General features: G+C 36.0%; 1 protein-coding gene across 2 annotated transcripts in view; it reads left to right on the forward strand.

The window, feature by feature from the left end:
* CAMSAP2 (calmodulin regulated spectrin associated protein family member 2) overlaps positions 1–21,908 on the forward strand; it is a 90,772-nt gene that overhangs the window by 50,672 nt on the left and 18,192 nt on the right. Inside the window, exons 5-9 of one of the 2 annotated variants that reach the window (XM_086463482.1) lie at positions 1,800–1,832; positions 6,071–6,212; positions 9,404–9,543; positions 19,065–19,158; positions 20,238–20,333. In XM_086463482.1, coding sequence (XP_086319608.1) covers positions 1,800–1,832; positions 6,071–6,212; positions 9,404–9,543; positions 19,065–19,158; positions 20,238–20,333 — 505 coding nt within the window. The remainder of the gene's footprint in view (positions 1–1,799; positions 1,833–6,070; positions 6,213–9,403; positions 9,544–19,064; positions 19,159–20,237; positions 20,334–21,908) is intronic. The other variant, XM_086463481.1, reaches the window with a different exon arrangement.

The following is a 21,908-nucleotide window of genomic DNA, read 5'->3' on the forward strand; positions in this document are numbered from 1 at the left end:
GAGATTTCAGCTTTTCTTTAATTCTTTTCTTTAAGTGCCTTTACAAAGTATATATTTATAAATCTTATTGTATGTTTGAATTTAAACTTGATTATCGTCAGTCTTTCAGCCTCTTAAAGCATATTCATAGTTGTCTGAACCATAGTTTCAGCCAAGTGGACAAATAAAATACATACTGGATTGTTAGTCTTGAGTTCAGTTTGTACTGTTACAGAGAGCCAGTCTTCGGAATTGAAACAAATGTATGCTTTTTTCTGAAGAGAAGTTCTTCAGCCTGTCATTAAATAGATATTGATGGACCTCCTGAGTCCAAGTCTGAAATATACTTCACCTTGATAAATCAAAGAAAGTTTTTTCCAGCGTTAAGTAGAATGACAGGCAGCCCAGGTCTGATCTCAGTCTATTTCCCTAAAACCTTGCTTTATGATGTGGTCTAGAACTCCTGATGGCGGTTGAACGTTAAGATAATTTGTTTTCTATTTCACATACTTTTCCATACATTGAGTATGTTTCAGTGAGGCGAAGAGAAACTGAACCCTATGGAAAGTGCTTTAGCTGGGTGTGACTGAAGTGTCAGGAGCCACACGTGAACATGCACCTCATAGTTAATTTCTTCTGAGCGGCTTTGGGATTGTCCACTCTAGTAATCCAGTTAAATCGAGGAGAAGAGTGTTGAGAATAGTCATGTTGCTAATGCACACCCTTTTGTGTACAATAGCTTTCTCCCATAAAAGTTTTGTTTCATTACTACAGTTATTTTAAGGGTTTTATAGAAGTGCAGTATTTTCGCAACTATATAAAATAATAAGCTTCTGTAGCAGTTTTTTCCATTGTAATTGTTTTTTTTAAAAAAAATTCCTGCACTTCTGTAATGGGTTTGAATTTTTTTAATTTCTACAATGAAATCAATAGTGGTGAAGTTTTCTCTGTGTGTTTATAATACTGCTACACCATGTTTTTTCTTAATAGTAGAAGTATTATGCCAGACTAGTATATAGTTACAGAAAAAATTCGCTGACTTCAGTGTGCTTAGAATTAAGCTTTTAAGTGAAATGTTGTATTTATAAAACTTTTTTTAATAATTTATTGTATTTTTTGATTGTGTATGAGTTTAGAATTGTGTGTATCAGTTCTGTTCATTTCTCTGCCGGTAGCCAAAACTCCATCTACATTTCGGGTCATTGCACATCATGCAGCTGATGCTAATGTGATTTGTCATTGCAAAAATATAACTGCCTGTACCTCTTGTTGTTCAGAAAACTGTTGTATGTTTGTTTAAAAACACTGTTAAATGTTACAAATAACTGTTTGGCTTGAAGTAACTAATGCAAACTTCACTGCAATTGATTGTACGGTACTACAGTGTATTTATACCTTTTTTCATTGCTTTAGCTTCCCTGCTTCCCCATATGTGTTGCTGGAGTTCATTTTGATACTTGTGATATCATGACTTCAAGTCTCAAATGAATTCTTCAGTTGGATTGCATATGTAGGGTACAATTAGATGTGTGAAAGCATTAAATAAATCTGCATTCATCTGACAATGTGGGAAAATTATAATGTTGATCTACAAAGACTGCAGACACATTTCTCCAGTGTTATTTCTGCTAATTAGCTTAATACGCAGAGGTTACAGTGCACTAATGCTTACCATTAAACTACAATTCACTGTTATACAAAACTGAGAATGTTAAAGAAAATTGCTTTGTAAAAGTGATTTATGAAATCTGATAAATTGTTCCTTTTTTTTTCTTTGCTTTTTGCTTTTACTCTTTTTTTTCCTACTGCTTCCTCTGAAGTCTCCTACCAAATGGTTTTGGAAACTGGTTCCTGTAAGTTTGTCCCACTGCTTCACTTCGATCAAATAGCTTATTTTGGGAATGGCTTTGTCCATGTCATGCTGGTCTAATCATTCATTTCATTTCTTTCTACAAGATAATTTTATGAGAGATTGCTCTACAAAGGTGTGCATAATACAGAAGCTTATTTTGCAAGGTAATCTGTGCAAAATACATGTAAGATAGGATGTTGGATATGGAATTACTTTTCAAGCAATCAAGTTCTCTATGGGTTTGGATAAGGAAGTGTTACGTGTTATTAGCTAATGTCAAATAATCAGGTTTTTTGCAAATTACTTTTTCATAAGCCTTCAGTAGACAGATGCTATTTGATACTGACTGTCTTTTTAAAAGAGACTTGCAGAAATAATTTTTGATTGTTGATGCTACATGGAAACTGAAATTTTCTGATTTACCTTAACAATATGCAATCGTTACGCCATTTGTCTGGAGTCCACTCATTTTTCATCTGGTTGAAGACTGCTATTAGTCTCTCCCCACAAAAAGTAATCCAAAGCAGTCGCAGTCTACTTAGTGAGACTAGAATTTCACTAAAAGCAATGAAAAATAACTGTTCAGGCCTGCAATAATAATAAAGTTCATTTTCTCTGTGCTGTGTCACCTTGGGATTATCATTACTTTCTTCTGTTCTATAGTATTTCACCCCTGAAATACATTCAGATTGTTTATTCTACAACAGGTTTGGCTGGGAACAAAATAGTCAGCTGTTTAGGTATATGCAAATTGCATACTTCTGGTCTGAATTCCAAAGGACTAATTCTGTTCTATCTCTGATCTAAGGATTACCAAATAACTGTTCTAGCAGTCCCTCAGATATTTGTTATCATAACTAGTAAAAGATTGTTCATACATTGCAAAGAGAATTAAAAATGACAAGGTAGTTGCATGTAGGCAACAACAGAAATTACTTGGTGTCTGGAAAACCAGTTTAAAAATACTGTCTTCAGCACTCTAATCGGTATTCAAATCCGTTAATGCTATATGGGCAATTTCTGTATAATGCTATCTCTTACAGTTGTGACACACACAGATACACTGCTCTTCACAGTGTAGTACTTTAATTTTGTTTTGGAATTAAGATAGTGTAATTAAATGGAGGGAATAATGCAAAAAAAAAAAAAGGTCTGTCTGATCAGAAATGTAAGCACCTTTTTTTTTATCTCATTTCTACAAAATGAGGTGGCTACTTCAAAGCAATTTCAGAATATGGTTTTGTTCTATTTTTGCCTAACATATCTACTAATGATTCTCTTCCATTGCATAAGAAATTATATTACAATACAAAATATTAAATTTATTGAAAAGCTGACTCCATTTTGCCTGCCAGTTGTCCATAAACAACTTGAACTAGTGGTATTTGTGTTACTTTGAGCTTGTTAGTGTAGTAGAGATTCAATTGAAACCCAAATGCTACTGATAATATAGTTGGAAGGCAGTGGCTGAAGCTGCTCTAACAGTTTAACCAGTCTTCTGATCTTTTCCCTTTACCTAGAGCAGGTGTTTCATAGTGAGATAGATACTCCTGAGCATACAGGCAGCTGAAAATTTACTCTGAGAAGTAAGTTTATAACATGTTATCTACTATATGGCAAATGCATAAAAGTATTTAGTATTCATGATTAACTCAGAATATACATGAGCACTTAGGACAGAGTAGCTGGCTAGTGTGCTTTTGGTTCATCTTTTAGCTAACCTTGTTTATATGCAAGTGTGGCAACTATACCTAGACTTATTTAAGTGGAATAAGCTCAAAGATGCTAAAACAGGCTGGTTTAGGATCTCAGAAACAAGATGCCTGCATTAGCGTTTCTGTTTGAATTGGCCCTAGAGCTTTGTAATAAATGTAGAGGTTAATCTTTTGCATTATTGCATCCATATTTAGTAGCAGACATTGCAACTGATAAGAAGAGTTTCTTCAAATGGAAGCTTATTAAAAATGCAGTGCAATTACCAGTGTCTTTTATTTTTCAGTATCGTTTCTTTTATCTTTTCAACCAAATTGAAACACGATGCCTGTTATATCCTAATGAACCTAGCTGTCAGGTTATGTAAGTTTATTTTTCCTGAAGTAATGTGCCTGGCATACTCTCTATAATGAATTAAGTCCTCTTTCTATGTCCACTTTAATGATATGACAATGTTTGCAGCATCTGCAGGCACTGCTCGTAAGGACAGAGGAGGCATCGTTAAAGTGACAGACTTTTTCACAGGATTTTTTGTGCAAGACCAGTGTATTATCAATTTCAAATATTTTTGAACACTTGATTAAAAATACGTTATTTAAAATAATATATAAATTACACAGGGCTTGTTGGACCATGATGTTAGAGTCCATCTGTATCCTGTATCTTTTATAACTATTTCATAATTAAATTGTATTATTTCATAGGCTTATTTCCTCCTCAAAATGGCTGAAATTACATGGACATATTAACATAGTATTTGAAACTTAAAGGATTTTCATCATAGTGGGTTACTGGATTGCCATAGAGTGAAAAAGCACAAACTTTCACTGCAAGCATAATTGGCCTATTTCGTTAGAAATAGGAGGGACTGTAACTAACATGGGGAAAAGAATATTAATAATGCATGAAATACTAACATGACTTTGGTGAATATTTCCCATAGCATGCAAAAATGACATTTTCATTTCTATACAGCATACTTGACACACAAATACCAGTACATTTCAAGTATGAAACAAAGACTAACTCTCAGGGGTTTTAAAACCAAAAGGTTGGTTAACGTATAAGTTCTCTGGGCCAAATACAAGCCCTCTGTTTTTCTAGAGCTGATGTCTCTGCTGTTGCCAGATTAGACTCTTACTTCTCGGGCCAGTTAGAGGACACACATTCACTAAAGACAATCCCATGTGATCCTTGACAGAAATCAAGTGACAGTAAGTATAGCCTTCAGGGTTAGTCTGTGGTTCCACAGACTTCTTTTGCCAGCAAAGCTAAACAATTTGAGCTAAAATAAAATTTAAAAAAAAAAAGCTAAAACTTAAGCAATTCCCACCCCACCCATAAAACCTCCAGCCCTGCCCACTCATTTGCTGCAGAAATAAAGGAGGAGAGAGATGTTGTAGCTGGATCAATGGTTTTACCATGCAGCCCAGTCAGCAATTGCTCCAGCACAGCAAAAAGGTGGAAGGCAGGAGACAGGAACTGTCAGCTTCAACTTTGCTGGGAAGAGGAACATCTGCAAAGACTTCTCAGAGTTCCTATAGGCACGCTTCCAGTTTAGTGTGTATAGATGAATGAAAATGGCATAAAATTAACTCAGAAACACTCTTGACATCGTAAGTAGTTCAGTGGTATAAATACAAAAGTAATCCCTCAGTGCTGCTTTAAAAATAAGTCTTAGTAAAGAACACTAACAAATTAAAATCTGTATCACTTTCTTCCACCTCCATCTGTTTTCCCAGGAAGAAGTGCAAAGAAACTATGAATGATGAGTACCATTTTAAGAAAGGCTTCCTGTCTGCCCCCATTCCCCCCCCCCCCAAAAAAAGGCAAAAAAAAAAAAAAAGGGAAACCCTTGAAGAATATATTCACTGCAGATAAATGTTATCTTGGTATTCTGAACTAATGATATCTTTATACAGTTGTTTTTCAAAATGTTTCCTCTTTAAAGTGGGCCACTGCATGGTCATAACACTTGACCATTAATGCTTGTCTATGTTTGCAACTCCTTATAGTGACACATCTAGTAATAAAAGTTGAGCTGATCAAATGCAGATTTCCTTGTTTCTGAATTTGTCATTAAGTCCATTCTATGAATGAGATTTTGGGCAAGATTCTTAGGTCTGTTAACTTCACAGTCATTTGACTTGCCACTATACTGAAGTTACACCAGCTAAGGATTTGTCTCATTGTGTTTACACACAGTTCGCTTCTGTATAACAATGAGTGTTGAATGTTAATTAAGGTATGATGTTATTTAATTCAGCATGCTATACAGATATAAAAATTTGGTAGTTTTGAAGGAAAGGCTCAATATTACCATTGTAGGTTCATTTCCTGTTAGATTATGCCATTCAAAATGCAGCATAACATGAATAGTCATAAGAAATTTTAACACTGAGAATATTCAGCTATTTATTGTATACCACTTTTTCACTAACAGGGTGTAAACCCTACAGTATGAAACTGTTTCTTGATGTGTTTTGGAGCCTTAGTCTCTCTAAACTTGTTCATTCTATATTGTAGGCTCGTTACAGGAAGGAGCAAACGTTGCTTAAACAGCTGCCCTGCATTCCATTGGTGGAGAATCTGCTGAAAGATGGTACAGATGGTTGTGCTCTAGCAGCCCTGATCCACTTCTACTGTCCAGATATTGTTAAAATGGAGGGTATGTCGTATGTAGTGTGACTTTCAGTTTGTAAACATATGGACGTAAAAGCTTAAATGTCTGTTTATCTGTGTAAAAGAAGGTGCTTAAATATGATATACAAGAGGCATAATTTGAGTATGGTAGGTTTAATATTAACTTTGTGCCTATTTATTTTTACATTTAAATACAAGGAACCAAGGCGTCCTTCCATATTGTGCTTACTTTTATGTCATTGTGCTAATATAAACATATTCCAAATCTTACTGGGGCAGCACATTTGCCTTTGTGCTATGAAACTTCAAACCACCTGGAAAACTCTTATTTTTGAAGCTGCATAAGTGCTTCCTTGTGAATCTGAGCAGTTACAGATATGAAACATGGAAGAGACTTGAGTTAGTCAAGTTCTGCATAGCTACATGGCATGGCAAGTAGTTGCTCTGTGTTCTGGGCTTTTAGTTCACCTGATGGTTACCTCTGTCATTTAGAGTAAACGAAAATATATGGTCTAGAATGTATTGGTGTCATGCTGTTCTGTAACATGTATCTGTGATGATGAGCAGCTTCATCTTGGTTTTTTTTGCTCAGTGGCCTGGTTAAAGTCATATCTTCCTCTTGGCAACTAAGAGCCTCATGTAGTTGCAAAATGTCTTGGCAGCTAACACCCATCATTTTCTGCTTGTTTCTATCCATGATACCTTTGATGTCGTGGGAACACTTACACAGAAGCTTCCTGAGAAATACAGGAATACGAACAAGAGTATAAGGCCTGCTAAGGACTGAAATCTGGAATTCATGTACACAAACACTTTATAGGAAGCTTCCAGCACAGTAGGCGTTGAAGATGAAAGACGCTAAGATCCAGGCATTCACCATTCTTCTTCAGCTTGTGAATTTTGAAAAATAGGACTTTCAATTTACATGAATGTTGCAGCCAAATATATACTATTTTATGCGATTAGGGAGGAGTTAAAACTTAGATAGTGTTAAATGGGTGTAACACCTACTTCCTTCGTACTGTCTTAGCATGGCTGAAAATATGGACAGTCCAAAAGATCTTGTGTACCTTACGTGACCACATTCCAGCAGATTCTTCCAGCGTCTGAGTTGAAACAAGGCACATGTCATCTTTGGAACTTGAATTTTAACATTCTTGTTAGGTGTCCTGACATCATCTTCCCTAAAGATATATAAATGTGCGTGTCATTGTCTCAGAAGTAAATTCAAAGGTACTCTGAAAGGCTTTGCCCATCTTCCCTGTATTTAAATAACATAATTTTTGGTGCATGTTGAATTTCACTGAGATTTGGTTCTGTATTGGAACTGAGGAAAGCAGGTAACAAAGATGCATATGCAAAAATTCTTAAAAATGCATTAACCAAAAAAAAAAAAAAAAAAAAATCTAAAGTTCTCTGTAGTCTGAAAGAGATTGTTTCTTCTCATTAAGACTTTAACTTTCAAATCTAGGTTTCCTTCAAGGAATACAGGACTAAAAGGACTCCCTATGTTAGTGAGACAAGAAATTGGCTATTGTCTGAAATTATATAAACCCTTTCATGAATTTATCATGTTCCATCTTAAAACTGTCTAGCTCTTCAAAATCGGTATTATTCTTACCCGCTGTTGCAGAGCTCCATTTTTACATGGTTTTAAATATTATTCTCGTTTTCTACCTGAATGTGGCCTGTCTGCCTGCCTTTGTTGTTCTTCCAGCAGTGCCGTTTGGCTTGAATAGCTTCTCCTAATCTGATGTCTACCTTTTTGATGTATTTTCTTTCCCTTGTTTTGCCCAGGCTACTGAACCAAGCCCTTTCAGCCTCCCCTTCTGAAGTGGATTTCCATTCTCATTATTATTCTCAATAGTCTTCCTCTGCCATTAGTCCAGTTTTGTTCATCTTTCTTGAATATGGATGGTCATAACTGTACACAGAAATCCAGACTGGCATCTCTTTTCTGCTTTGTACACTAGTGCTGCTCTGTCACTAGTGGCAGTAAATTTTCTGATATGTTTTAGTGTCATGTTTGCTGCTTTTTTTGTAGCTGGATGATGCTGAAAGCTCATGAACATCTTTACATTGACTAATACACAATACCTTCCTACTTTATATCACTTGTAAACAGTGAATCACTTTAGAATTTTATCAGATCCCAATGCATGATTTCATATTTTGCATTACTAAATTTAATCCTCTTTTGGTCAGCTTAGTCAAATATTTTTTTCCACTGATGATTATCAGTGGGGTTGGGATGATGGAATATGTCTGATTTCCTTTGGATGGGAATCCTTATCCTGCTAGGATCAAAGTAGATTCCTTGTCTGAAGAAACCTTTTATCCTAAACAATCTAAAACTTACGTGGAGCTCTGTCATACACTGTTGCTCTAGGAATAAAATCCAATGCATGCTCTGGAAGTATATTTAATTTTCTTTTATTCAGTCCTTCTTTTTATAGGGACCTTCTCTTTCCTAGGAAGTTATTATAGCTACTTAATTTGCCATGAAGCAGTCGAAAAGAGAACAGGAGGTTAGCTGGGCGTGAGTAGTATTCAGAGAACACTGTAACTACAGTAGTCTGTTCACTGCTACAACTTCTTTGTCTTTAAATAGCACTTTCAAACAGATAATGGTAATTCATGTATCAGAAGCTTCAGATCCTTGTAAAATCTCACATCAAACATCTAAATCCACAAAAATAAATATGTAAGACTAAACTAGTGCTGGTTTTTTGGGAAGATTCGGGGTTAATAGCATTAAAATGTACTCTCAGGTCCCTATGCAAAGACAGAGAACTGGTATGTATGGAGAACTTTGGGAAGAAGCCTACATTTCCTACTGCCATTGTGATACAGATAATCTAACTGGAAAAATGTATATTAGTGATTAAATACGGGTTTTCATTATATGGAAATAGCAGGAGTTAGAGCATAACTTCCACTTTCACAAAAGGCAAAGCAGAAAAAAAATAAACATGTCAATTGTGAACAAGGTAAAATTCATGTTTAGAAAAATATCTAAAGAGACGAAATTGCAAAGATAAATGTGGAGTTGTCATTTCTTAAATTTCTGAAATAGAAAAATAAAAGCTTCTTGGAAAAAAAAAAAAAACAAGTCTGAATTTATCCAGAAAATGTTCCAGAAGCCAGCAAAGCAAAAAGTGCTTTTTTACAAATCTGTAACTATATCTAATTTTTGCTTCTATTCTTCATTTTTAGATATTTGTTTGAAAGAGACAATGTCTTTGGCTGACAGCCTGTATAATCTACAGCTGATTCAAGAATTTTGTCAGGAATACCTTAACCAGTGTTGCCATTTCAGTCTTGAGGATATGCTCTATGCAGCTTCTTCAATAAAGGTAAAAAAACTTAAATGAAAATGCAAGCAGTGTAAACAGGACTGTTTTGCTGATATATATGTAGTCGTTTTTGTAATTCTGGTACAGAGCTATATGAAAAAAGCATGTTGCATCTCATGTGGTGTAGCATGCAACACACATTTCAGCAGCATGTAAAAACACCTTCTTTTGGCAGTTCTGTTCTAGTAATTTCAAAGTTTTTTAAAAATCACTTGTGAAAGTATTTATTAAAAAATTGAATTTGTGCAAAACTTTGACAATAATTTTTAGTTAAAGCATGTAATTCTGACATTTCTGTTAAAATGTAATAGTGATCTGCATGAGTTTAAATTTAAGGCTTTAAAAAAAGGACAAGCTATTGAAGAGCTGTTTATGGAATTATTGCTCATGCTTCTTAGTCATTTCTGTGTACACAATAATTTTAGGGTTTTTAAACTTAAAGCTTTTTCACTTTTGTGAAAATGTAAACTTTTGAGTTAATTTCATTGAAAAACCTAATGGTTTTATGCCTGGAATACAAGCAGGAACACTATTCCAACACACACAGTTGTTTGAATAAGCAATTAAGCATTTTTAGTCATTGTAAAATTTTGTTCTTTTTGAAAGAGGAAAATAAGTTTTGCTTACTCTATCATATTTTTTGAACCTGTGTGGAAAGCCAAGGAATAATCGAATTATTTCTTACTTAATCGTAACTTTTAATTTTTCATTCTTGTGTTTAAGACTTTCTTCTATATAAAAATACTCTTCGTTTGCTTGAGATTCTTGTTGGTCTGCCTTTAGGGAATGAAATACTTTTATGGAGTCAGCATATCCATTGCAGATGGGATGTAATTGGTTTCTAAATATCTGGGTCATGTCACTGCTTTTATGATCTTTATGGCAATCTCACAAGCTGAGTCAGAGGCCAGAGCTTGAATACAGCCTTGTTGTCTCCTATAGGGTTGAACCTAATCCTTTTCAAATAAGTAATGAGGTGCCAGGGTGAGTAAGGGCAATAGGACTTAAGTCTAGACTACTTAGCTGTTGCTGGTTTGTGTATGCAAAGTTGTGTAGTGACTGCTTTCAGTCAGATTTTGGTGTTCTAAATTTCAGATACACTAATCTACCTACATACCTCTAAAAAGTCTGCTGCATTGCAGTCTCTCTCGCCTATAGTTTCCCAACATATGGTCCTACATCCATATTCAATGATCTTGAGTAGGACTCCTTCACTGCATTTTGGTTGTTCCTCTCTGCTTACAGATACATGGAATAAATGGAATTCATTATTCTTCGGTTTCATTAATTCATTCAATTAATCGTACCGGTTTTTATAGTAATGGTTTGAATGATTTCTCAAGCCAGTATGCACTATCATGCTTCCATTTTAAAAAAAGTAACTATATAAAGTACTTTGTTAATATCCCAGTGCATCAGACTACACTTTTTAAATGCTACAGTCTCTGGAATTTTGCTTTTTGAACACTGTTTTTTAGAGGGGCTTTAGGTTTCTTTCAAAGATTTAGAGTATTTCTAGAATTGAGAAAGCCCTTTTGTGATCGTGTTTTTACAAGTTGCTGTGGTGTGGATACTTATTTAGATGTAAATGCTACAAAGAAAGGCTGCCAAGATTTTCTTCTGAAACTTGGCACAGAAACGTTGGCTAGTGCTATAAACTCTGTTTTTCCAGTGTTAAGAATTAATTTGCTTTCAAAATAAATTCGCAATTAAAGGAGCTCTTTCTTAGTTTTCCAGTGCATCTGATTAGAGTAAGTTTTAATAAATGTACATACTCTCCAAAGAATTTAATTGTCACTTTGCAAAAACTTGTATTCTCAGTGGGTATTTTAAATATTACATATTGAATTAAACTGGTTAGTAGAAGTCACCTTTATCTTAGTCTACAAAATTTATATAGTATCAAGTTTTAGGATTTATAGAAGCATCTATCACTGTTAATCAGCAAAAATTTGTTTGTTTTCAGGGTGACTCATGCTGCGCAGTAGGTGGCACTGTGCTTTTGGTTAAAAGTCTGTTACGTTCATAGTGGTGACAGAAAGACTAAAAAGAACCAAACTGCTGATACCTTACTGGAAAAAAGCCTCAAGAGAAAAATTACAGCTGAGTTTTTGGAATGACAGTGCTGTGCGTTGTGTGGTCCTAGAAATTACACTAGGTATCCTGGCTTCATACTAGTCCTTGAGAAGGAAGGGAACAGAGCTTCTTTCTTCTAAAGTGATCAAGCGCAAAGTGCATACTTTACTTTCTTTACTGGACGTCCTGCACTGTCCTGTTTTATGTTAAATCAAGGTAGGTTGTAGATAGTATCTGATACAGATAGTTAGTGCAGGACTAGACCAAAGTGATTGTGCCCGCTTCTGGCTTTCCTATCAAAATGCACAGAAACAAAGTCAGATTAATTTAAAACTTCGCTTAACAAGCATCCAGAGTCTTTGATACAGGCTCTCAGATTTTGCAGTAGATGAAGCTGTGGGCTTAGTTCTGTTTTAGCACAGAGGAGAAATAAGCTTTGTCTGGATTTCTAGACAGCTTTAATGTGTCATAATCAAATGAAGCAGAAAGTAAGTTTCGTTGATCCTCACTTGCCCATTTCTCTTCCTCTAAGAAAAATACATTTGTGAAGTTCTTGGTAAGATGTTTACTAAGGCAAGGCTACTGATGTTAAAGAAAAAAAATATTTGAATGCATTCCGTGGATGCTTGAGGCACCACCAAGGGACTGTACTGGTTCCTGGTTGTTTTCATTTGAGACAGGCAAACACAAGTAGAGGGAGATTATGTAAAAATAATCACAATATTTTCTGAATCCTCCCTGCATATTTAACAAGAGGAAAGAATAGAAAATCTCAGTTTTCTCTTTAGTGGTGCAGATTTCTTTTTTGCCCTGATCCTCCCTCTTCACCTCTCCTGTAAGTAGTTTTATCCTGAGACAGGAATTTTTTTTTTAAATACCTTGGTTTTTACCTGTGCCTGGGAAATTACATAGAACTGAAAGAGCTGTTTTATTGGGTCTTGACATACACATGTTCTGCCTATCCAAAGAACAAGTTTGTAGCAATAGAAGAACTTGCATGAAGTGCCATCACAGGAAGCACAAACCCCCCCTGCAGAACAGTAAAGACTTCTTTATTGCTTGGCCCAATAGTGGATTAGCATGGCAATGTAGTAGTCAGTATGTAGCGTTTGTGGGTTGAATAAAAGTCTTATGGAATGTGTAATTTCTGAAAGGATGTTGTAAGAGACATGTGTGGTCCCTGAATAGAAAGAAAAAAATGCACCTCACATGTTACATTTGTCATGTAAGATATGTGTTGAAGGTATTTCTAAAAGAGGAAAACCACATCTTTGGTTGTATTTGGTTATATTCTTGATATTTTTAGATCATTCTCTGCCAGTTTATTCTAGCAGGACCATAGGGTTCAGACCTAAGAACAAGTCACTTATGAGGTTAACTGTCAAAGAGGGTGCTGACAGACAGCTTGAATCATTTGATGTTTGCCATGATTCGAGAGCTCACATAGGAACTTGGCATTAAGTCGATTGACACACAGTTAATTACTGTGTTCCTTTTTCTGAGCATTCAAAAATGTGTGGGTGGTTTTTTTAAATAGTGATCCTAAAGTTGTGCCACTCATTTAATCTACACATATTGTTATATATTCCCTTTTCATTGGTAGAAGATTAAGTCAGGGCGAGACACAGATCACAAGCAATATTAGAACACCTTCTATTAATTCAACTGCTATTATTGATAGACTGAAACCATTATTAATTGGAGACAACTATTCACACAATGCATTCATTTGCTCACACAGTTCACAAACACACACACACCCCCACACCCAGTGGCCTCCCAAAAGTAAAGGATCATACTGGCCCACCAGTGGCTTTTGGGGAGGTGTCCAGGAAGTCTCTCAAGGGGTTCACTTGTCTCTTTAGCTGTGTGTATGCACGAAATCGTGTACTCTTTGTCTGCACGTAACAGCTACTGCCCTTGTGGGCATGGTTAGGGTTATACAACCTGTTGCTGACACTAGCACGTGCTGATGGCCTTGTAGAGATCTGACTGAGTGCTGCTGTTCTGAATGTGTGAGTTCTGGGATTCAACACGGCCACGAGCCTCTGCAGCCTCTTGGTTCTTGCGAGGCTTTTTTGTGCTGCCCCTCAGCACAGATGCTTCCTCTCTTTGGCTGCTGTTTTCTGATAGCTGTAGAGTCTGTTCACCTAAACTCGTGCAGAAGGCACATTTATTCAGAATGAAAGCTTTCTGGATGTGAAATGGAGCAAATCTGAGAAGTGATTGCTGTCTCTTGTCTGTGAAGGGCGTTCCTCTGACCTGAATGTGGGCCAGGCTCTAAACTCTGCAGAATCACAACCAAGCACGTGGAATAGGTACCTTGTTTTCGCACTTCATTACTAGCCAGAGGAGACAGAACAAACAATAGCACTGTCAAAGGCCCGCTAGGCCAGATGGAGAGGTTGGTTGGTTGGTTCCAGAACTTCCCTTTTTCTTTTTTTTTTTTTTTTCCCACTGCTGAATTGAACAGGAGACTATAATACCTAAAGGATTTTTTTTATACTAAAAATATTTATTGCACTTGAGCAGTTTTGAATACTTGCACTTTCTGATGTAATGTTCATGATGACTTTGCAAACAACATAAGCAGAAGCTGTAATCAGCACCATGTCCTCCGAGATGTGGAAAATAGCGTTCAAATGTGTCACACAGGTAAATCATAGAAATTAAAGGCTACATGATGACCACCTGCGTTGTACAGCTTTCCCTCCAATCTCAATGAAAAAACCCACTGCCAATCAGGCTGCTAACCTGTGCCTGAATTTGCAGCTGAAGTCCCTCTAAGTGTGCATATGGATTCCTTAGTGACCTGGGAGAGCAGCTGGCTGTGTCTGGTGAGGCAGTTCGGTATGTATGGTGGGCGTCGGGCCAGGGATTCGATTCCCATCTGGCTGGTTTAAAAGGACTCAGGATCAGGAATGAAAAGGGAGATTCAACCAGGGAATGGTTCTTTAAGAGAACGTTTCTCTTCTGAGGGGGAACAAGTGTTCCTGACTCATTATTTAAAGGGAAGCAGCGTGGTTTGCTTTCACTGATGTTAATCGGCCAGTTTTCCCACTACTTTGTTCTGGTCTGAAACAAGACATACTGGAGTTTTCAACTTGAGTTGTTGCAGCGTTTGTTAACCTGTGGCAGGAGATATGACAAACTGGTAGTGCATGGATACACAGCTGTAATTGGGCATTTTCCAGGGAGTTTGAAACACTTCAGTTTTCAGTTGTGAGGCATTTATGTTGGCACTTTTACGACATAGAAACTATGGATTTGCATTTGAGGTAACTTACTTTCCTGGCCTACTGAACAGAGATTTTAATGTGCATCATGATATAAATTTTACAGTCTATTTTTATGTTCATTTTGAGAAAATTCATTAAAACATCTATGGCTGCTTTTGCATTCAATTTTAGTGGATTCAAGCCTGATTACAAATTATTTGTATCATTTGTATATATAATCTTGTAGTTGTTATTCTATACATGTGCAATCTAAAACCTGCAAATATTGGAAGGATATAATTTATATAAATGATAAGATTGGATGTACTAATTCTGTTAGCTAATTTGATTTAAAAAATTAATTGTGATTTTCAAATTGTGGAGGGGGAATACAGATATTAAAGGAAATCATTTATCTTTTTTGTATAAAATTTTATAAAACAAGCTAGCTTATATCTCCATTTGACTTCAGATTTTAAACAGAAGGATTTTTATTGCACAGTACCAGAAGATGCAATAGGTAAAACATAACCAGCAATACAGCTGACTACCACTAATGAACAGTCTGCAAATATCAAACTGAAAAAATTAAATCAGCATGTTTAGCAAATAAAAGCATCTATGAAGCTGCAAGTCTGCCATCTGCTGTTTGGTGGTTTTGAGCCAATCTGAACTGTTCAGGGCTTAGTTGATTTTTAGTACTATTAAAATACTGTTATGCTTCTGAATATTTTTGTGTATAAGTGCATGTGATATTTGTGTGATGAGCTACTAGAACTTTTGTTGGCTTAATCAAAGCAAAATCTGTGGAAATACCTACATTCTTTCTAGCCCCAGGTAGGAGGATTACTACAAACCCACAGTTAGTTTTTCCCAAAAAAATTAAGTTACTGATCATCAGTCTTCCCCTTTGATCATTTTTATTAACATTCCTTTCTGTCTAAAAATAACTTGTGAGAAAATGCAGTTTCCATCATGATGTTTCACCATCAAACATCTAAAGTGGCCTCAGATCTAAGTGGGCTGTGCAGCGAAGTTTCATTTTTACTTCAGTAAATGCTGCTTTGGTGATTTTGGAAAAACAAGCTGTCTTGCAGTAGCACAGAACTGCGTAGAAGATATTCTCAGAAGGGATATTTGCATCTCTCGTAAGATAATCACACTATTAAATGCAGTGTTTCAACATAAACATAAGAAACTGGAGTATTTAAATACAAATACTATGATTAGATTTAGGACAAATCTATGCTTAGAACATCCTGTAAGTTATTTTTTGTGGCTAAAAAAATGAAGTTAAAAATGTAAAAGTTTGAGGGGAGGTAAGGGGAGGGGGAAATTTTAAGAGAAAAATTGTAATATTTAGAAATTATAGTATGAAAAAATTGTGTTTGTCTCAGAAGTACATCTGATTTTTTCTTTATGTATATTGCTTCCTAATGAAATCAGTGTGTGATACAAGAATGTTATGCTTAACACTGGGTTTGAATGGAAAAGATTTTGTTGGGAACATTTCCTCATTCAGTTCTGTTGTGGTGACTAAGCAGAGAAGGGGTTTTTCCTCGGCTATTTATAGCTTGTATGTAAGAACTATGGCAACATCTGGTTGATCCCTTCACCGTATACTAAAGTGTGTGAGCAGTTTTCAGTCTGAGTATCACTTTGCTGGAGTAAAGGCTTATCTACATTAGAAATGTTCAGGAAAAATCTGAATCAAGTGTCAAACAGATATTTAAAATTATATTTTCAAATTTACTAATACAGATTGACGTTATCTCATTTATTACTAAACATTTTTGCTGTAAATTTTTGTTTATTTTAAAAATATATTCTCACCTCTAATGTCTGTAGCTTGTTTCTGAAATAAAACTACATTTGAATTTTTGTCAAATGTTTGCTCACACTCCAAGATTCGACGTACACATTTTTAAGGCAACAAAATTAGTGCAACAATGGAATTTGACATCTGAGGGACTGAAAACATAGTGAAGCTGTCAAAAGGAGTATTAAATGGAAGTCTTAAATAGTCTGGATACAGTTTTTAATTTGAGTACATCTCTGTGGGCGTACAGCAGGTGTGCTCAAATATACAGTTAAACATTGAATATGAGCAGTCTGAATGTGAGCAGTCTTGTCTGCCTGTGTAGTTAAGCAGTGGAAAGTTAATGGGTCCATCACAGAATACAAAGCAGTTCTCTTTCCTACTGGATCACAGAAAGCTTCACGCTTCTGCTTAGATTTTCCTTCTCTAGCTGGTGAATTGACAACAGAAGAATTACAGACTTTGCAGACATGTATGCCTGAATCAACCAGAAAATTTTTTCGTTGGATGAACAAAAAGTTAAAAAAGAAACAGTGTACCACTGGTTTTACTTTCTCAGAATTTGTCCAATTTTTGTTGGTCAAGAGATCACATGTGCTTGATCAAACCAAAGGTCCATCAGGCACCGTGTCCTGTTTCCCTCAACAGTTGGGCAATGGCAGAAGTCAAAGCAAGTACAGAAGACCAGGGCAAGCCATGGGTTTTATTGTGAATAGGTTTAAGAATTCTGTTCCATGCCATGTTTAACGTTATGTACTCAACTAATGTCCTTTGTAAGCAGATTTTCCCGTCTTTGTTTAAAAGGAAAAAGGGGAGGGGGGCAGGACACAAACAAACCCAAAATTAGGTAGTTGTTTGCTTTTTTTCTAAATCAACTCTGATTTTTTGGGTTACTACAAAACTCAGAAGAGATGTTGCTTTCCTTTGAAACTCTTTTCTGAAGCAAATAATTAAATAAATTCCCACTTTCTGTGAGAGACTATGTTCACTTAATTTCATTCTCAAAGAAAAATAAAAGGAGCAGTAGTATCTGATATTTTAGTTTAAAAAGGCTTATTTTCTCAAGTATGGAAAGTTCTATAGGACCAAATATTAAAAAAGCTTTATTTTTAAGAGATATCACATGGAAAAATTATTTCTGGGTTTCAACATGAGTTTGTAAGCTGCCAGTGCTCTTGATGTTGTTGTTAGTTTGTAAAAGTTAAACCAATAATTTAATTTATATTTTCCCATTTAAGCTGTACAAAATGTTAAATCAAAATAGCATAAAGTGCAGAAAATAAACCAGATATTTGAAATTACTCCATCTGAATGACATGGACAAAGTGACTAAGGACTCCTGCTTTTGTAAGTATTGTTAGGTAGACTTTATTGGGTTTTATTGCAGAACAACTTGTATTGTTTATATTTTCAGACTTCATGTGGCTGGTGTCACAAGTCTGTGCACCTGCTTGAGCCAGCTCAGGCCTGGACCCTTGTTGACCTTGTTCAGTTGATATTTCTAGATATGCAGAAGTGCTGAACCATATGGGTGTAGCAGCTTAGGATGACAGTCGTTTGGCCTCTGAACTCTTCTGCCTCCACAGTCAACAAACCTTCTGGTCTTTTTGCACTCCTTATATACTCTTGCAGCAGAAACTGCTGGTACTGCTTCTGTCTGGTTTTCCTGTCTATTGAATTTTTTGTTGTTTCTTCCTTTTCACTGTTTTTTTGCCTTATGTTAAATCTGATGGCACCCGCACTTCGATGTTTCATAGCTGAGTACTGGGAAAATATGGTAGGGTGACATATCAACGATGTATTAGGTGTGCGTACTTCCTTGGAGCTAAAACCTTGTTCTAACCTGCACTGAACAAATGCTGCTGGTGGTTTTTGGTTTTTGCATTAAAGACCTGTACTTTTGGGTAGATCTTCACAAATGTGGCAAAAGCACATACTGGACACGCAAGCCTAAATCAGATCAAAATTCCTACACTAAAACTAAGGGCTACCAGAAGTTTTTCATGTTAAAAAGTTGTGAAAATTTTATTGCCTAGCCTTGCAAAACAATGAATGGGCTTTTCACTACTTTTTTTTTTTTTTTTAATGGAAATGGCTAATCTGTTTGACAGGCGTCTTTTTCCACCCATCCTGTACCTCTCTGCCCTGCCTGCAAGACATCAGGCCTGAGCATATGCTTATTATGAAACATTTCAACCCAAATGGTTACAATCTGTTCAAGTTATGTGTATTAGAGGGTGCTACAGATCAGTCTTATTGATCTCATTTTCAAAGAAATCAGTAGAGAAGAGATAGTATACTGGATGAAATGCAGAGACATATCCCAAATGCTGCTTAATCTATTTATTTTCAGGCTTGTGTTTTAACATAAATTTCTCTTGTTTTGGGTTGGCTTTTTTTTTTTGTAGAGCAACTACATGGTGTTCATGGCAGAATTGTTCTGGTGGTTTGAAGTGGTGAAGCCATCATTTGTACAACCTCGTGTTGTTGGGCATCCCCAAGGTAATTATATTAAGGATCGGTTTTAATATGCATGTTTTTAATATGTATGTGTACAGATAGCCATTGTGTTCACAAAGACAGTGAATATTTTAGTTAACAGGATTTAGCGGTATACAGCCCCCTTAAAAGAAGGAGCAAAGTACTTTCCTCATGTTAATCTTCATCTCATCTCATAAATCATAATTAGATTTTATTGTCTCTTACCAAAAACTCATTTAAATTGTTGTGGTATAATCACTTGCAAATTTTCCTGGCCTAAACAAGCCTAGAATCCATTTATGCCCATGCAGGGATTACAAACATAATAAGGAGCCAAGAACAGAATTTAGCCTGAAAAGCTTGTATTGCTGAGGAGAAGATACCGAGAGAAAGGAACGTACATCTGGGGAAAGTGAAGAGATAGCTAATTGTAAAATTGCATTTTGTACCTTGGTGCAAAGGCACAGTCTTCATCAGTAAATTCTCAAATTTAAAAATGCGTCTCTTAGGTAGATCGTGAGATCTGTTGATGCGTACAGAGTCACGATAACATAAACATTCATACAGTAGGGCTGTGATTGTCTTTCCAAGAGCTAGGAAGAGATTTTAATTGTGTGGCTTGTATACCTTTTTTCCAGTTATATGCTTTATAGCACACACAAATCTGATTTAGATCTTACGTATTGCTAACTAAATTACCTAATAGATACTATTTTCTAGCTGAAAAGTCAGTCTAAGGGTTTTGTGGAAAAAATTTTAACAGAAAAATTTCTTCCGGAAGTAGAATATTTATGTTTGCTAAAAAGATTGCTTGCTTTTAATTTTGTGGCTCTTTTTCATATTTTTTCTTTATTATTTCTTTCCTTGTCTTTTCTAGTCATTTTTGTCATTCTCCGTTCTCTTAATTAGTGCCAATATGGGAACTTTGTAGGAGGTAAAGCTGAAAGGAAGTGACTGGGTTTTAATCTAAATAATGGAGCCAATGAAAATTCTTTCAATTGTTGGAAAACGTTACTTCAGGTTATTTCAGACAGCTTTTCTACTATGGATTTTAACTGAATACTAAACTACAATAACTTGAGCTTTGTTCTTCCTGGCAGCTGAACCTACGAAGGATGCCACTTCAGCTCACAGCTTGAATGCTAACAGAAGAAATTATGTGGACGGCCCATCTGGTTCCGACTTCGTAGCCAGGTAACGTCCGAGAATCACTAGTGCTGTTTCACAATCTTCTCCTTTCTATTCAAAATCATACACAGTTTTTTATTTAGTTTTGTTGCCTTTTTGCAATGCTCGAGAATTGAGTTACCAAATATAATCTGTAGAGTTTTGTGCAAGTTCTCATAGTTCAGCTATTTCCTCCACTGCCCTGTTGCATGGTGGACAATATGTTCGTGTTTGTACCGTTCATGTCTGCCACTTGGACAGCATGCGGTTGTTTTATGAGTTCCCAAAACAGCCCTCACTGTTTAGCTGAGAAGTGTCACATGGCCTCCTTGTCCTCTTCAATTTCATGTGGGGCTGCTGACCAAGTCTGTTCTGAAAGAGCTATTTTTCCAGAATTTGTGGCAAATTTTCCAAAAGCGGTAAAGAAGGTAAACTAAGATAACATCAAGAAAACCTCTGGTGGTTTTAGTTTGGTTTGTTATGTTACTTAAGTACCATGAAGGTCAAATAGGAAAAATAAATACTTATTCTATGATGAACTTCCCAAGTCTTGTGAGCATTAAGAATGGAAAGCTAACTGCTTTATTAAATATGTTTTACATTATTTGTATTTTCTGTAAATATATGTGAAACAGTAATTTTAGTATTACTGTTCTAGATTTGGAAGCAATATAAAAATATCCTGTTTCCCTTGTTGTGTTCTCTAGCTGATCAGACATTTGATTCATTTCTCAGGGGAGACCTTATTGCTCTCTACAACTGCCTGAAAGGGGGTTGTAGTGAGGTGGGTGTTGGTCTTTGCTCCCAGGTAACAAGTGATAGGACAAGAGGAGATGGCCTCAAGTTGCGCCAGGGAAGGTTTAGATTGGATATTGGGAAAAATTTCTTCACAGAAAGGGTTGTCAAGCATTGGAACAGGCTGCCCAGGGAAGTGGTGGAGTCACCACTGTCCCTGGAAGTATTTAAAAGCAGGTAGATGTGGCACCTGGGGACATGGTTTAATGGTGGACTTGGCAGTGCTGGTTAACAATTGGACTCAATTTTAAAGGTCTTTTCCAACCTAAACAAATCTATGATGAGAAGCAGAATTTGCACATTAGGCCATCTTTTTAATCTTTCTTCTGACAGCGTGAAGAAAGTCTTCCAGTGATCGGATCTGAACATAGTGAATGAGGGGTAACATTGCATTATATTTATAGTTTGGGGACAAAGGTTTATTGATTGTGTCTGAACCGACACAGAGGAGAAGGATGAAATTAGCATTTTAATTGGATGTTCAGCAAATTGTTGGTTGATAACCCAGCTAATCCTGTTTAGTCTTTTCTCTTGTTTTTGGGGTGAGTGGGGAGGAGGTGGCATTTGGTTGGTGTGGGGATTTGTTTTCTTTTAGGATTTAGGAATCTGTGCTGACTTTAATCAGGAAGTAATATTTCTTACTATCTGTGATTCCAAATCTCTCTCTTCCTGTATGTATCTGAAGTGTTTACCTTGTAGACAGTGAAGTTATTTTAGTGTAAATTGAGCATATAAGCCAGGAGAACAAGAAATAGTAGTTTTGAATGTATCTTTTGGAACAGGAGTTCCCAAGGCTGTTGGCACCTTGC

The sequence above is a fragment of the Leptosomus discolor genome, chromosome 3 (genome assembly GCF_034619465.1).
Source record: "Leptosomus discolor isolate bLepDis1 chromosome 3, bLepDis1.hap2, whole genome shotgun sequence".
Taxonomy (NCBI): Eukaryota; Metazoa; Chordata; class Aves; order Leptosomiformes; family Leptosomidae; genus Leptosomus; species Leptosomus discolor.